General features: G+C 62.1%; 2 protein-coding genes across 5 annotated transcripts in view; both read left to right on the forward strand.

Moving 5' to 3' along the window:
* The window catches only part of PLA2G6 (phospholipase A2, group VI (cytosolic, calcium-independent)), a 44,478-nt gene extending 31,634 nt beyond the window's left edge, over positions 1–12,844 (forward strand). For 3 of the 4 annotated variants that reach the window (XM_005883203.2, XM_005883205.2, XM_014530802.1), the window contains 10 exons: positions 929–1,037; positions 2,164–2,316; positions 4,010–4,088; positions 7,183–7,346; positions 8,603–8,753; positions 10,058–10,194; positions 10,637–10,791; positions 11,477–11,644; positions 12,106–12,179; positions 12,323–12,844. In XM_005883203.2, the coding sequence (XP_005883265.1) occupies positions 929–1,037; positions 2,164–2,316; positions 4,010–4,088; positions 7,183–7,346; positions 8,603–8,753; positions 10,058–10,194; positions 10,637–10,791; positions 11,477–11,644; positions 12,106–12,179; positions 12,323–12,467 (1,335 nt within the window). In that variant the 3' untranslated portion in view covers positions 12,468–12,844. The remainder of the gene's footprint in view (positions 1–928; positions 1,038–2,163; positions 2,317–4,009; positions 4,089–7,182; positions 7,347–8,602; positions 8,754–10,057; positions 10,195–10,636; positions 10,792–11,476; positions 11,645–12,105; positions 12,180–12,322) is intronic. The other variant, XM_014530803.1, reaches the window with a different exon arrangement.
* Positions 12,845–13,564: 720 nt separating this feature from the next.
* BAIAP2L2 (BAI1-associated protein 2-like 2) overlaps positions 13,565–15,154 on the forward strand; it is a 24,058-nt gene continuing 22,468 nt past the window's right edge. The window contains exons 1-2 of the mRNA XM_014530793.1: positions 13,565–13,810; positions 14,813–14,888. Of these exons, the coding sequence (XP_014386279.1) occupies positions 13,760–13,810; positions 14,813–14,888 (127 nt within the window). The 5' untranslated portion in view covers positions 13,565–13,759. The remainder of the gene's footprint in view (positions 13,811–14,812; positions 14,889–15,154) is intronic.

A 15,154-nucleotide genomic window follows, 5' to 3' on the forward strand; every position in this document is an offset into this window, starting at 1 on the left:
GCCGGGGGCTGTGTATTGCTCCTATATCCCGGGTGGACTCTAAGCTGCTGGGCGGCAGGCCTGCTTCCACGTCTGGGCGGCAGGCGGTTGGTGTTGGTCACGCTTGTTGGTTTATTATAGAGCATAGTTCCTGCCCTTAAAGGCTGGCAGTCTGGTTAGACGGCTACAGTATGAACATATTGCATGAGGGGAGGGACTGTTACTGTGTTACAGGCACATCTGTGTGTGTGTGTAACTGTAGCAATACCACATGCACAGAAGTCTGTTTCTAAGTCCCAAAGTGAGGGACTGGGAGGCTCTAAAAGAAGTCGATTTAGGACAAATTCAAAGACATCCTGTTTTATACCAAAGGTCATGATTATAGAGCAGCGTTGCTCAAGAGGCTGAGGTTATAAATAAAACCCGGGGCATTTTTAGTCCTGAGTGGGCCCTTAGGATGATGCAGTTCAGCAGTTCTCGAACGTCTTGGTCTATTTGGTCCCTTCATACTCTTAAAAATAATCGAGGATCCCAAAGATGTGTGTTTTTTAAATCCGCGCCCGAGGATATTTTTTCCCAGTGATTTTTAGAGAGAGTGGAAGGGAGACGGAGAGACAGAGAGAAACACTGATGTGAGAGAGACACATCAGTTGCCTCCTGCATGCCCCTGACCAGGGCCAGGAGCCTGCAACTGAGATACCTGCCCTTGACTGGAATCGAACCCTGGACCCTTCTGTCTGCAGGCTGACACTCCCTTCTCTCTCTCTCTCTAAAAATCAATGGAAAAATATCCTTGGGTGAGGATTAAAAACAAAATGGTCCAGTGTCTCTCCTGTGCCGAGGAGAGGCGCCCGAATTGATGGTAGCGTGGGAGAGGCTGGGCTCCTTTTTCTTTGTGTTTCCTTGCACTGTTGGCTGTTTCCTCCAACCCCCGCTCCATGCCCAACAGAGAGGCAACGTGGAGATGATCAAGGCCCTCATTGTGTTTGGGGCAGAGGTGGACACCCCAAATGACCATGGGGAGACTCCTACCCACATAGCCTCCAAGATCAGCAGAGGTATGTGCTCATCACCCAGGTCCGGCTTTGCGCGGGGGTGCGGTGCGGGACTGGGGAGGAGGGAAGCCCAGCTTGGGCCCAGCATCCTGCTTGTACCCACCCCATTGCTCCCTGCGAAGGGTTTCTAGGAGGACCTGGGAGGCGGAGACGGAAGCTTCTGCTTCCCAAGAACTGGGGCCCTGACCAGCAGACGGAGCCCACAGGGGGCTTGCCAAGCCAGTGTCCCCTCCTGTGCAGCCCCATTCCCCCTCAGGGTGCCAGGGTTCAGGGGGTGGGACAGGCAGCGGCAGTCCTCTTCCTCAGTCTTGAAGAATTCTCTGATGGAACCACTACACGTGTGCATGCATGTCCCGTGTTCAGGCACCCTGCACGCATAACACTACACAAGTGTGTGCATGCATGTCCCGTGCTCAGGCACCCTGCACGCATAACACTACACAAGTGTGTGCATGTGTGTCCCATGCTCAGGCACCCTGCACGCATTACACTACACAAGTGTGTGCTCAGGCACGCTGCATGCACTGCATGCTCACTTGGTGAGCCTTGGCTTCAGGGCTGGAAAAGCAGGTGCTCCTCACCAGCAGCCTGGGGCCCCCTCTGGAGGTTTCCGGGAGCTGTGGAGGTTGCCGTGGGTGTGTACCCACCAGTGTGTGTGCATGCGTGTACGCGTGTGGGCACACTGCCTCTCGTGGCATCCCCTCCAGTCATCCCATGCGTTAGATGGGCGTAGATGCTCGCTGGCTGGCTGGCCAGTCCCTTTCGAGCTCTGAAGGACTGTCCTCTCAGCAGCTTTGAGAATTGCTGACTATGGAGATGGGAGTTCCTCTTTCTTGACTAGAGCCGAAGGGAAAGGGGGAGTCCCCCAAATACTCAGGCGGGGCCACACCGACCTACTCCTTCCATTTTCCACGGTCCACCCCGCACCTTCCCGGCCCCCGGAAGGAAGCTGCTTGGGATGTAACAGACTAGAGTCCGCATGGCCTGTCGGGGTAGGGTGGGCTCCCCCACGTACCCAGGCCTGGTAGACGGGAGAGGGAGGGGCTGTGTGTGGAAAGGAGGGGCTCTCCCCTGCATGATGACATCATTTCTGATCCTGTGCGGTTCCCCCTCCCCACACTGTCCCCAGCTGGCACCAGGAAGGCAGTCTTAACTCTGCTGAGAATCATAGGGGCCAACCACCACTTCCCAGGGGCCCCCACGGAGCTGGGCTCCTCCGCAGCGCAGCATTCCTTCTGCCCGGAAAGATCTCAGCCCCCACCGATCAGCTTAAACAGCCTAGGTAGGCCCCCTCCCCCCCGCACTATGCTCCCCCCTCTCCAGCTGGTTCCCAGGCTCTCAGATCAGAGCTCCTGAGAGAAGGCCCCAATGTAGAAGCCATTGAGATGAGCGGGGAGGAAGGGGGGGCGGGTTGATTAGCCTCCGCGGGCAGCCAGCAGCCCACAGAGCCCAGAGGCCACGGGTCCCTGGCTAACGTCCCATGGTCCATTTTTCCTGTGAGGATGCCCTGGGCACGGGTCTCAGGTCTGGGCATGCCTGGCACCCATGAGGTGGGTGCTTTCATGGCCTCTGTGTCCCCTGGGAGCTCAGGGTGGAGTGAGGAGTTCTGTTTGGAGTCCAGAGCCCCTGACCCTCGGGCTTCAACGAGGAATGTTTCTGCTGCCAGGGAGTCACTGTGGGGCCTGAGGCCTGTGTGCCCCCCGCTGGCCCTTTCAGTGACCTACAGGCTTTGATCATGAAGAGCACCCAGCATCTGCCCCAGGCCTCCCAGGTGCCTGTGGAGATGCCCCCAGGAGACTCTGGGTCTCCTGAGCGTAGCCCCCCAAGGCCCTAGATTGTTTGGGAAGGGGGTCCCCTGAACAGGGCCGCCAGAAACCCATCCTTGGCAAGCTGGCCTTTTTTTGGGGGGAGGGGGGAAAGCAGACCAAGAGAGCCCAGCCAAGCCTGGAGCTCAGTCAGTCCTCTGGCTCCACTCTCCCCGCCCCCTCCCCCTCATCCAAAACCTGCCCCCACCTCATTCTCTCAATTCACAGGCAGTCAGTCACCCAAGCCAGGCTGGATGGTGGGCCTAGGCGCAGCTGCAGATGGGTAATGCCCTGGCCTAAAGGGGCCGAGCGCGCCATGCCCCGAGTTAGCTGTAGCCGAGTTCCCTTTTTCTCAGCTGCATGCCGACACGTGCACCCTGCTGCCCTCCCTGCCTGGCCCTCTGTCCACTGCCCTCCTGGACAGTCTCCCGCTCATTTTGCCCACTCTGGCCGCCTGCCCTGCTGAAGGGGGCCCGCTGCCTGCTGGCTGCTTCCTGCTTTGCTGCTTCTAGACTCCATGCTCAGTGGTGTGGGGGGCCCGGGTGACCTGACACTGCTGGGCCAGGCGCCTGGGGCCCAGCTGCTTGTCAGGAGGGCAGCTCAGGCACTGGGTGGGCACGGGGGACACAAGGACTGAGTGGACGGGCGCATCCAAGTCGAGAGGCCGCTGAGGAAGTTTTCAGGGGATCAGTCTGAAGAGTGGTTCGGGTTTCTCCCTGCACGCACGCAGTTAAATCCCAGGGAACGTCCTGACTCAGCCCTTTGGGCTCAGTGACCGTGGACGAGTCGTGTAGCCTCAGCCTCGTCTGCGAGTTGGGATAGCAGTTCTGGTGAGGGTGGGTGTCAGCAGCACCAGCCTGGTGTGTGAGGAACACGCTGTGGACTGGAAGCACAGGATACGTCAGGGGCGCCTGTGCTTCCCAGCCCTGAGGGGACGACATCGAGCCACATCCGGGCACTGGCCCGGCAGGTTGGGGGCTCCCAGGGGCCTGCGGGCTTTGGCTGAGCTGTTTCCTGGGACAAAGAGCCCTTCCTGGGGCAGCAGGCAGATGCTCCTGCTAGGGATGGTGGGGTGAGGGTACAGCTTTGCTCCTGGACCCATTGGGGCGGAGGGCGGGGGGGTGGCTGGCACCTGCCCGGCCTCTGCCCACCCAGCCCTCTGCCCTGCAGAGCTGCAGGACCTGGTGCACATCTCCCGGGCCCGGAAGCCCACCTTCATCCTGAGCTCCATGCGGGACGAGAAGCGGACGTGAGTGAGGAGGGAAAGGGGGGGCACATGTGCGCGGCCTCTGCTGGGGTCCACCGAGGGCTTGGGGCTTGTGTCTAGTCTGCCCGCGGTCCTGTGAGGTGGCTCGGTCCTCTGTAGCTCACAGCGAGGAGGCTGAGTGTTTAGAGAGCCTGGGTCTGCTCCTTCGCCAGTGGCCGTGCAGGCTCTGGGCCACACGATGGAGCGGCTGCAGTCCTGTCCCTTCCCCGAGACCTGTCACGGTTCTGGGGGCAGGCGCAGGTCCTCTCTGCAGAGACCAGGGCCTGCTTCCCTCAGATTCCACCCCACTCCTTACCCTGCCTCCGAGCACCTGCTGTGCACCCAGGCCCATTGCAGAAGGCAGACCTGGGTGATGGGGACAAAGAGAAGCCCTGCCATGTCCTGGATGACAGTCCCTAGGGCCCAGAATCCATGCCCACCGGCACATCAGGTCACCAGGATGACGTGGTTCCCAGCGGCTGCTCTCTCCACCCTCCCTTAGTAATAGAGCTGGCTTATTCTCTACTAGAGGCCCGGTGCACGAAATTCGTGCCGTGGGGGAGGGGGTCCCTCAGCCTGGCCTGCGCCCTCTCACAGTCAGGGAGCCCCGTGATCGATCGCCCCGCAGAGGGAGGCCCCACCCACCCGCCGTAGCACTGCTGGCCAGGTAGCCTGGGCCTCCCTCTGTGGGGCAGTCGATCGTGGGGCTCCGTGATGGATCACCCCAAAGAAGTAGGCCCCACCCATCTGGTCAGGGCTCTGCGATGGATCGCCCCAAAGAGGTAGCCCTGCCCACCCGGCCGGGGCTCCGTGATGGATCGCCCCTGCAGAGGGAGGCCCAGACTATCCGCCGCAGCCTGCTGGTCGGTGGCCTGGGCCTCCCTCTGCAGGGCGATCATGGGGCAAAGGCTGGGCCCCCCGACCAATCACATCGCACCCGCCTTGGCTGGCCTGGCACCAGTGGGTGTCATAGCGTGGTAGTCCGGATGGTCATTCTGCTGTTCGGCCATTCAGTCGATTTGCACATTACGCTTTTATTACCATAGATTACTATCAGTGTTCCTGTTCTAGCAGCCTCCTAGGGACCAGCATCCTCCTTGGGACCAGCATCCTTTTTGGGACCAGCATCCTTCTTGGGACCAGCAACCTCCTAGGGGTTAGCAGCCTCCTAGGGATTAGCAGCCTCCCTAGGGACCAGCAGCCTCCAGGGACCAGCAGCCTCCTAGGGACCAGCAGCCTCCAGGGACCAGCAGCCTCCTAGGGATTAGAAACTGCAGAACCCGAGTCTCTGAGAGGTTAAGTGACTTTGTCAAGGTCACATGGAGTGAGTGTCAGAGAGGAGAAAGGCCAGGTCTTCTGAGTCCATGTGCTTCCTTCCGCTGCAGGCTCTCTCCTGGCCATGGCCCAGTGCCAGCCCCGACAGGGCCAGGGAAAGCCCCGTAAGCACACAGCCCACTCCCAGGGCCCGGCAGCCACACGGTGTGATCTGCTCCGCGCCTGAAGGGTGCCTTCCCTTGGCTGTCCCGCTCGTTTCCTTGGCCACCTTGTAATTCATGGCCTGGGGGTGCGTCTGCCCATCCCAGTTCCCGTCCTTCCCTCCTGCTGTGCCCCCTGCACCTTCCTGGAGATGGGGCTGGGGTCTGGACCTGCAGACTCTGGTCGGCCTCGTCTTGACTGGCATCTCCTTCATGGAGCTGTCTGGGCTGTGGGGTCCTGCCTGCCTGTGGGGAGCCTCTCAGAGCAGCATCACCCCCCTCCCCCCAGGCAGGCAATGCCCTCGGCCTCCCTGACTGTGACCCCTGCCTGGTCCAGTTGGAGTCCATACTCTCCAGATCTGAAGGCACCAGGAAAGGACCCTTCTGCACCCGGCATCAGGTGCAGCGTCAGGACACCCTGTAGGGACCTTTTCGGGCGGGTCTGTGAGCCACACTCAGCCCCGCATCCTCAGGAGGGTCTCTTGCATGCATGCCCCTCTGGTCAGGCCCTGGAGGACCCCAGCGACAGCGGCCTCCCTTGCCACCCACTGGGCTTGCTTCGGGGCTGGCCGCTGGCCCAGGAAAGGCCGTGGGGCCACACAGGCAGGCACACAGGCCTCCTTCGCTCACCAGCTGTCTATTGTAGACACCTCTTGTGCACTGGATCCGTAGCCCTGCACAGAGCAGAGCCTGCCCTGCCCTCAGAAGCCTCCAGTCCAGGGGGGAGAAAGACAGTCAACAATGAACAAAACGTGGTGCTGATGGGGGACAAGTGCTCCGCACAAGGACGTGGCGGCACAGGCAGGCTGAGGCGGGCCCTGACGGCAGCGCAGGCTCCTCTCCGCAGTGACGTGTAGACAGAGATGGGAAGAGGAGGAGGCCAGGAGGAAGGGTCCAGGTTTGCGCAGACAGCGGAGGCCTCCCCTCTGGGGCCAGGGCCCGGCACGCAGGACTGGGGAGATAGGTCAGGGCGTGTGGAGAGAGCCACTCGGAGTCAGCAGACGGGTCCAGACGGAGCCAGCATCCCTTGACCACGTGTGCCTGAGCTCCATCCTTCATCCCTTCAGTCACACACAGGGCTGCAGGGAGTGCCCGCCTTGAAAGGGTGGGGGCATTTACGTGAGCTCGTGCTGGCAAAGCCCCTCCCAGCTCCTGGCACACACAGCCCTTTCTTCCCCCCGCCATCCCCTGCTGCTCCCACCTGGGCGGAGCGCCCTGACCCTCTGCCACCACCACCCCGCCCCAGCCTCGTTTAATTCACAGGCTTGAATCAGGCAAGTGGGAGTGGGAACCTAGACCTGAGCAAACCAAGCGGCTGTCTTCACGGGGCTCCTGTCCGGAGTGGGACAGACCCAGGTGCCTGCTGAGGTGGCACCCGGCCAGTTACCTGCCCCCAGCTGCCCCTTACCCTGTTTTTCTCTGTTGTACTTTTCACCTCCTAAAATACATACTTACCCCTTTTTTTGAAACCAACCCCCCACACCCCCGAAAGCTTCAGTAGCCCCGAGCTTGGTCTCACGTGCCCATCCTGTGGCCATCGGTGCCCTGGCTCCGGGCTTGCGTGCGGAATGTAAAGTGCTGGGCGGTGAGCCCTCTTCTCTCCCCTGCTGTCCCCTCCGCAGCCACGACAACCTGCTCTGCCTGGACGGAGGGGGCGTGAAAGGCCTGGTCATCATCCAGCTCCTCATCGCCATCGAGAAGGCCTCGGGCGTCGCCACCAAGGACCTCTTTGACTGGGTGGCCGGGACCAGCACCGGCGGCATCCTGGCCCTGGCCATTCTGCACAGTGAGACGCTCCCCGCAGGGCGGGGGCCGGGCGGGCTGGGTCTGGACCTGCAAACTGGTCAGCCTCGTCTTGCCTGGCATCTCCTTCATGGAGTGTCTGGGCTGTGGGGTCCTGCCTGCCTGTGGGGAGCCTCCCAGAGCAGCGTCACCCCCCTCCAGGCAGGCACTGCCCTCGGCCTCCCTGGCTGTGACCCCTGCCTGGTCCAGCCGGAGTCCATACTCACCAGAGCTGAAGGTACCAGGAGAGGACCCTTCTGCACCCGGCGTCAGGGCCAGGCCAGTGCCAGGTGCTAGGGACACGGGCCCGACTCAGACACATGCCCCACCCAGGGAGCCCCGGTCTCATGGGTGTTCACCGAGGGAGGAGGCTACGGCCCAGCTGCCACGGTGTGAGGGCCCTGGGCCAGGAGGTGGCCGGGAGCAGCAGTGTCCCTGAGCTCTGGGAGAGGAGGGTCATCAGCTGGCACATTGCCAGGTGTGGCATCCCAACAGTTTACTGCCTGGTGCTTTACATCATGTTTGTGATGGTCACCATAGCCTTGTGAGGTTACAGCTGGGGAAGCTGAGGACCAGAGAGGGTCAGGCTGGGTCTCCATCTGTGTGCCCCGCCCGCTGGCTCCTGGCTCCAGGTCCCATGTCCCTCTGCTCTTCAGTCCCTGCCTTCCACCCGAGAGGAGCCATCTCAGGGCTGCCTCCACGGGGACATGGGGGTGGGGGGAGAGCCTAGCCTCTCCCCCAGGCAGGGTCTCTCCCTCCTTCAGAGGACACGGGCCCCCGTCCAGGGTCTTCAGACTCCTGGGGGCTGCGGAAGGGATCTGGGAGTCGCCCAGTTAGACCTGTCACGGGCAGAACCCCCTCCACAGCCCCTGTTTGCTCACCCCGGCCGGTGAGGCACGTGGACACCTCACTTCACTTCCTGTGAGGTGCAGCCTGCCCTTTGACCCTGTCATTGGAGCCTCTGAGGACAGGGCTGGTTCTTATTTCCCGTGACACACAGAGTAGATCCAGATTTAAAGGCTCATACATGTCCGGCGCCCTTCTTCAGGGAAAATAATGCAAAATTGCGAATAGGAAGTCAAGTGGAGAGCCTTGGGCTGCTGAAGGGGACATCTGCCTGGGAGGGGAGGTGCCGAGGAGGCCGGAGCCCAGCTTGGTCGGTGCCTGGGCAGAGCTGCCCTCACCTGCTGCTGCCGCACCGGCTTCCCCAGCCGGCCTGCGCTCAGGCGTGCCTCCCCCCTCCGACCCGTTCGCTCCTAGGCAAGTCCATGGTCTACATGCGTGGCGTGTACTTCCGCATGAAGGACGAGGTATTCCGGGGCTCGCGGCCCTACGAGTCAGGGCCCCTGGAGGAGTTCCTGAAGCGGGAGTTTGGCGAGCACACCAAGATGACAGACATCAAGAAGCCCAAGTGAGCCTGCGCAGGGGCCTGGGCTGTGGCCGGCTATGCCTGCAGGGATGGGGAAAGGGCAGGTTTATTTCTGGTTTACCTTTCCCAAGAGTATAGCCCTTTGGAGTTCCCCTAATATAGGGAGGGTCTCTCCTTTGGTGGGCCCTGGACTTCGACTCTGTCCCTCTGGCCCCAGGAGGCCATCAACCCTGAAGCTTAAATGGACTGAGTTTGGTTTCTGGCTTCAGGCCGAAGCTGGGTCTGTGCTCACTTACCTCTCTGGGTCCTTGCTTTTCCTCGGGACTTACCTGGCATTCCCTTTGTCTTGTTGGGTCTGTGCTTTTAAGTAGATTTTTAAAAAATGTATCTTTTCCAGCTTTTAATTTTTTCCAGTGGGAAGATTGTTCAAATTACCTCTCCACAGTATTCCCAGAAATGGAAAACTAACGTTTTTTCCTGTGCAGAGATTGTTGTTCCCTTCCCTTTATATCTAGCTTTACAATATAACAAATACGTTTCTGTGTTACTCTGACCCCCTTGCAAGTGTACCTCTGAAACAGCACTTCACTCTCTTCTGCTGTCCTGCTTCGATGGGCTCATTTTTCACAGTAATACATGGCAACGAGACGACAGCCGTGTACGGAAGCCTGCGCTGTGACTAGATTATTCCTTTAGGGAGATTTCCTAACGTGGCTTACAGGCCAGAGAGCCAGGACATTGATGAGTCTCCGTACATGTGATTTCCCAGGGGGCTGTGCCGGTCTGCACTCCCCACCGCATTTAAGGATGTCTGGTCTCAGACAAGCAGGGATCTTCTTCAATAGACTCTCCTGGCAGATAGAGCATTGAAGGGGGACCACAGGGGACACGGGAGGTCTCCTGAGCTGCAGCCCCCTGTCCCCAGTGCCGCTCGTGGCCCTTCAGAGTTCCCTCCGACCAAGCAAATAGGCACATGGGTTTTTTGGGGATTTGTTGTTGGTAAATGGTGGCATATCACACACTGTCCTGAGCCTGGTTCTACTTGGCCACAAATCTCGGTGCTCAGTGCCCATCGGCACATAGAGCTGCTTGATCCTTCTGCAGCGGCACAGGCCCCACTGGGTGGGGACCGCGGGCAGCGACCCGGCCAGCACGTGGACAGTTCCGTTGTTGCCAGTCTTGTGCTTGAACAAATGCTGCTGCCGTTAGCAGCCCCCGGCGCCCATCTCCACACGTGCGTGCGGGAGAGAGCGGCTGAGGACGGGCTGCCGGGCGGGCGGGGTGGGGGGAGTGGGCTGCCGGGGGGCAGTCATCGACCTCAGCGTCCTGTTCCTGTTTCTCTCCAGGGTGATGCTGACAGGGACGCTGTCGGACCGGCAGCCGGCTGAACTCCACCTCTTCCGCAATTACGAGGCCCCGGAGTGTGCGCGGGAGCCTCGCTGCAGCCAGAACATTAACCTCAAGCCTCCAACTCGGCCCTCAGGTTCACACCATGTTTGCCACATCTGTGGGAAGCGACTGACCTGCGAGGCGTGGGGTGCGGGTGGGAGTCATAGGCTCGTCACTGGCACCCCCAGCCCACCCCCTCCCATCTGCTGCCCTGCGTCTTTATTGGCTGAGGACAGCCAGAGTGGGGAGCTGTCAGCCCCGGGCAGCTAGAGGAGGCCCTCAGCTGCACCCCGCCTTCCACGGGGGAGGAGGGGGACAGACAGCATGCCTTGCTGGGCCTGTTCCTGAAGAGTTCCCAGCCTCTCCCTTCTTCTGCAGCCACACACACACACACATGCACATATGTATACACGTGCATACACACATACAGGCACACACACGCATGCACATACACACACACACTGAGATCTGAAGAGCTCGGAAATTGTACCAGTCCCTTGTCCCACTGGGCCACCCTCCCTCCTCCCCACCCTCAGAGCAGCTGGTGTGGCGGGCAGCCCGGAGCAGTGGGGCAGCTCCCACCTACTTCCGGCCGAGTGGGCGCTACCTGGATGGCGGGCTGCTGGCCAACAACCCCACGCTGGACGCCATGACCGAGATCCATGAGTACAACCAGGACATGATCCGCAAGGTGAGAGCCACCTCAGGTCCGACAACCCTCTGCTCAGCAGATCCGGGTTTCCCATGTGGTCATTGCCCGGGCGCTCAGCAGCAGCCTTGTCTCGCATGTACTGCCTGGCCAGTGTGTCTGCCCGCAGCACTGTGCTGAGAGCGGTTCCGAGCCCGGTCGGAACAAGTGGGGCAGCTGCCTCTGGGCTTGGGCCCTGGCTCTGCCCGCCCTCCCCTTCAGCCACTGAGTGCGGGGCTGGTAGCAGGGGCCGGGGATGGTCAGGAGGCTCCCCTGTGCTCCTCCCTGTGAAGCATTCAGGACAGCGCCTGACCCGAGCGCGCCATGGCCTTGCTGGCTGTGGTCACCACTGTGGTCATCACTAAGCTCATGCAACACTGGGTGGCGAGCCAGGGGCTCTGCCTTCAGAGGGTGAGCGCCCTCTAGGGGCCAGGCCTGGCAGGGCAGGCTTCCTGGGGGAGGAGGCTGTGGGATGAGGAAGGTCCTGTGACATCCTCTAAGCCGCTCCTGTGGTGGAGTGACTCCGGGCAGCACAGCTCCTGCCGAGCAAAGGAGGCAGCCCAAGCCCCGCTCCTCCACAGGCGCCGCCACCTCTTCTCGCTCCCCCAGGGCCCCTCCGAGACCTCACTCCCCCGCGAAGGTCCGCCGGGGAAGGTCTCCTCTGACCACCCAGTCCTGTCCCCAACAGGGTCAGGGCAGCAAGGTGAAGAAACTCTCCATCGTCGTCTCTCTGGGGACAGGGAAGTCCCCGCAGGTACCCGTGACCTGTGTGGACGTCTTCCGTCCCAGCAACCCCTGGGAACTGGCGAAAACTGTTTTTGGGGCCAAGGAACTGGGCAAAATGGTGGTGGACTGTGTGAGTATGGGCCCCTCCCCAAGCCCCTCTTCCGGCCTCAGCCCAGGACGGCGCCCTCCCTCTTCTGTGTCCCCGGGTGTCAGGGGCTCTGTGGGTCCGCGTTAGCCGGCTCAGGGAGGGGTCCTGATTCCGTCGGTGCCGCGGGGACCCTGTGACCACCTGAGCAGGGGCTCCAGCATCTTAGCTGTGGAATAGCTGACGGCAAAGGCTGCAGGGGGCGGGGCGTGGAGGCTGTCCACTCAGCCATGTGGCCCCATCACACTCCCTGACCCTCGGTGGTGCCGCTGTGCCACCTGGGAGAACCCCAGGCCCTGCCCCTTCGATTGCCCAGCTGGGGCAGTCACTGTGCCCAGGGAGGGGACTTGCCCAAGTCCCTCTGCGGATGGGTGGCTGAGCCAGACAGGGGGTCCGGGCAGGGGCTGTGGGTGGGCTGGGTGCTCACGGAGGCTGCTTCTCCCCAGTGCACGGATCCGGACGGGCGGGCCGTGGACCGGGCCCGGGCCTGGTGCGAGATGGTCGGCATCCAGTACTTCAGGTGAGGGCCGGCCCTCAGCCCCAGCCCCACCCCCTGGCTGGCCAGACACGGCGGCCTTCCCCACCCAGCCCTTGGCAGGGACATTCCTTTCCCCCACCCAGGCTAAGAGTCCTGGGGTGACCCCTCCTCCTTGACTTGGGCAGATTGAACCCCCAGCTGGGCACAGACATCATGCTGGACGAGGTGAGCGACACGGTGCTGGTCAACGCCCTCTGGGAGACCGAGGTGTACATTCACGAGCACCGGGAGCAGTTCCAGAAGCTCATCCAGCTGCTGCTGTCCCCCTAAGCCCCGCCCAGCCACCCCCTCCACCTCTCACTCAGACACTAAGGGCGCCCTCGTTTGCCCAGCCCTGGGCTCCTCCGGTCCTCTGGGGTGCAGCCGCCCATCTGCCCTCTGCCCTCTGCCCTGGGGGTGGGGCTGGAGAAGCTACAGAAACTGGCCACCATCCACCCCATCAGCAGAGGGATCCCACACTCGGGAGTAGGGTGCCCCATTCAACTTTGCACCTCAGTACCCACCCCGCCACCTGCACCTCGGCTGCCCCGCCTGTGAGCTGCCTCAGCTCCCAACGGCTGCTCCTGGACTTGTGATTCTCCCCTGGACAGTGATTTATGATGGGGCGGGGCGCCCCAAGCTGTGAAATAAACGGTTTGATTCCGGTTGCCCTGCGTTGCGTGCACTGTGGTGTGAGTCCCCCCACCCACCAGCTCCCGCAGCCTTGACCTTCAGCCTGACCCTCGTCTTCTTGTGCCCACTCACATGGCTGCTGTTTCCCAGCTCCCTGGGGCGGGGGGACCCCCTTTCCTCCAGGCCTCCCCACATGTGGCTGGGGAGGGCGTTCTGAGGGGGCCCCAGGCCCACCTGCCCCAGTGGAGGCAGGCAAGAGGAGACCCATTTTCCAGGAGCGGGTGAGGTCCAGAGGGGGCGGGGGCTCGGTGTCACACAGTGAGCGAGCAGGGCCAAGGTTTGCCCGGGTCTGTGCGACATCAGAGGCGGTGCTGTCCCCTGTCCAGCATGCAGAGGGGCTGGACGGCAGCAGCGGACGTGGGCTGGGCGCTCGAGGTGCAGGTCTGAGGGGCTCAGAGGAGAGCAGGAAGCTGACAACAGTGACCCCCCACTGGGTGCTCAGCCTCCAGGGGGCTGTCAGGGAGGGTCTTGGGGGAGGGCGACCAGCAGTCCTAGCCCCTCGGTGGGCAGGGGTCCTCCCAGAGCCGGGGGTCCCGCCTGGCCTGGCGGGGCCTGGGCCTGGAGGTGGCGGTGACCTCGGAGAGGCTCATCCACACATGCCACCAGCCGCCGCTCCGAGGGGTAAATAATTGAAGGCAGGTCACACGAGCCCGCCCGCGTCACAGGATGCCTTCCCCCGGGTCCGGTTACGCCCCAGATCGCAGGCTGACATCCCGGCTGGTGAATAATTAAGCTGCCGCCTCCTCCTGGCCGGCCCTCCATTTCTAGGTCCCAGTCTGTAGCCTCCACCACCACCGCTGAGCAGTGGGCACCGGACAGACAGACGGTACCGACCCGGTGCTCCCAGCCCTGCGCACCAGCCTGCTGCTCAGCCCCGGCGCAGCCGCTCCATGGCCCCCGAGATGGACCAGTTCTACAGGTCCACCATGGCCATCTACAAGGTGAGCACCGCAGCAGAGGCCGGGCCAGCTCCGGAGGACAGGCTGAGCGTGGCTGCGGCGTGTGCTGGCAGGGAAGGCGAGTCACCCCAGCCCCAACCTGAGGCTCCCGGGCAGGGGGTTGTCCACAGTCACCCAGTGAGTCACGGGCCTGCTGAGCCGGTCTCAGCAGGAGCCTCCGCCTCCCAGACGCTGGGTGAGGCAGGACAGGGCCCAGCTGCAGCTGGAGCAGGGCCCCAAGAGCCGCCGCCGGGGAGTGGGGAGTGTCTGTCTCTCTGTCTGTCTCTCTGTCGTTTCTGAGCCCCTCTCTCAAACTCCCCACTTCACTGCAGAGGGGTGGCTGCATTTCCAAAGACCCTTATCGAGCACCTGTGTGCAGGCCCCTTGCACAGGAGGCCTCTCAACATCCTACCCGTGGGGTCAAAACTGATCACCCCATTTGGTAGATGAGAACTCTGAGGCCAGAGAGGTTAATCAGCTTGTTCATGGCGCCAAGCGAGGCAGAGGGGCTGCAGGGATTTGAAACAAGACCCAAGTCCAGGTGCAGATCATCTCCACCACCGGATGCCCTCCCACGGGCCATGCTTGGGGTGGCCTTGCTCCCAGAAGGCTCTTCTTAGAGGGGAGGCAAGATCTTCCCTCACCTCTGAGGTGACTGTGGGCAGCCTGTGTGTCCAGTCCAGCGAGGCCTGGACTCAGGCCTGGGTTGAACTGTGCCCAGCTGGGGACTGCGACGGACTGGCAGGCTTCAACCAGCGGAGGCTCGGGACCCTCCAGGTTAGGTGTGTGAGCAGGAGCTGGCCGGGGGGCCCTGGTCTTGAACAGACATGGCCTCTGAGGCCCGTGCAAGATTCTGGTTGACCCCAGGTTTCTAGGTTGGCTCCCCCAGATTCTGGAGGCTTCTCACGGGGCTAGGGGTGCCCTGCTCCTGAGGCCCAATGACTCGCCTCTGCCCATCATTCCTTCTTCCTCCCAATCCTCACCCTCCCTCTGCCTGGGGTCCAGAGCATCCTGGAGCAGTTTAACCCCGCCCTGGAGAACCTGGTGTACCTGGGGAACAACTACCTGCGGGCCTTCCACGGTGAGTGCCCCCCACAGCCCCCCTTCCCGCCACACAGACCCCACCCCACCCAGATTCTCCGCACCCCACACCAGGCAGCCATTCACCACTTCTCAGCAGCACCCTCTCCCTTAGTGCTGCCCACAGAGGGTCACGAGGCACCGATAGGGTGGACAGGCCAGGGGCACACCTGGAGCCAAGTGCCTCCAGCCCTGCCCTGCCTTTCGGTTCTTCAGAGTCAAAGTCTGTCCCCCCACACCACAACCTGAGCCTGCCCCCCCATGCCC

This window comes from Myotis brandtii, unplaced genomic scaffold (assembly GCF_000412655.1).
Source record: "Myotis brandtii unplaced genomic scaffold, ASM41265v1 scaffold78, whole genome shotgun sequence".
NCBI classification, from domain to species: Eukaryota; Metazoa; Chordata; class Mammalia; order Chiroptera; family Vespertilionidae; genus Myotis; species Myotis brandtii.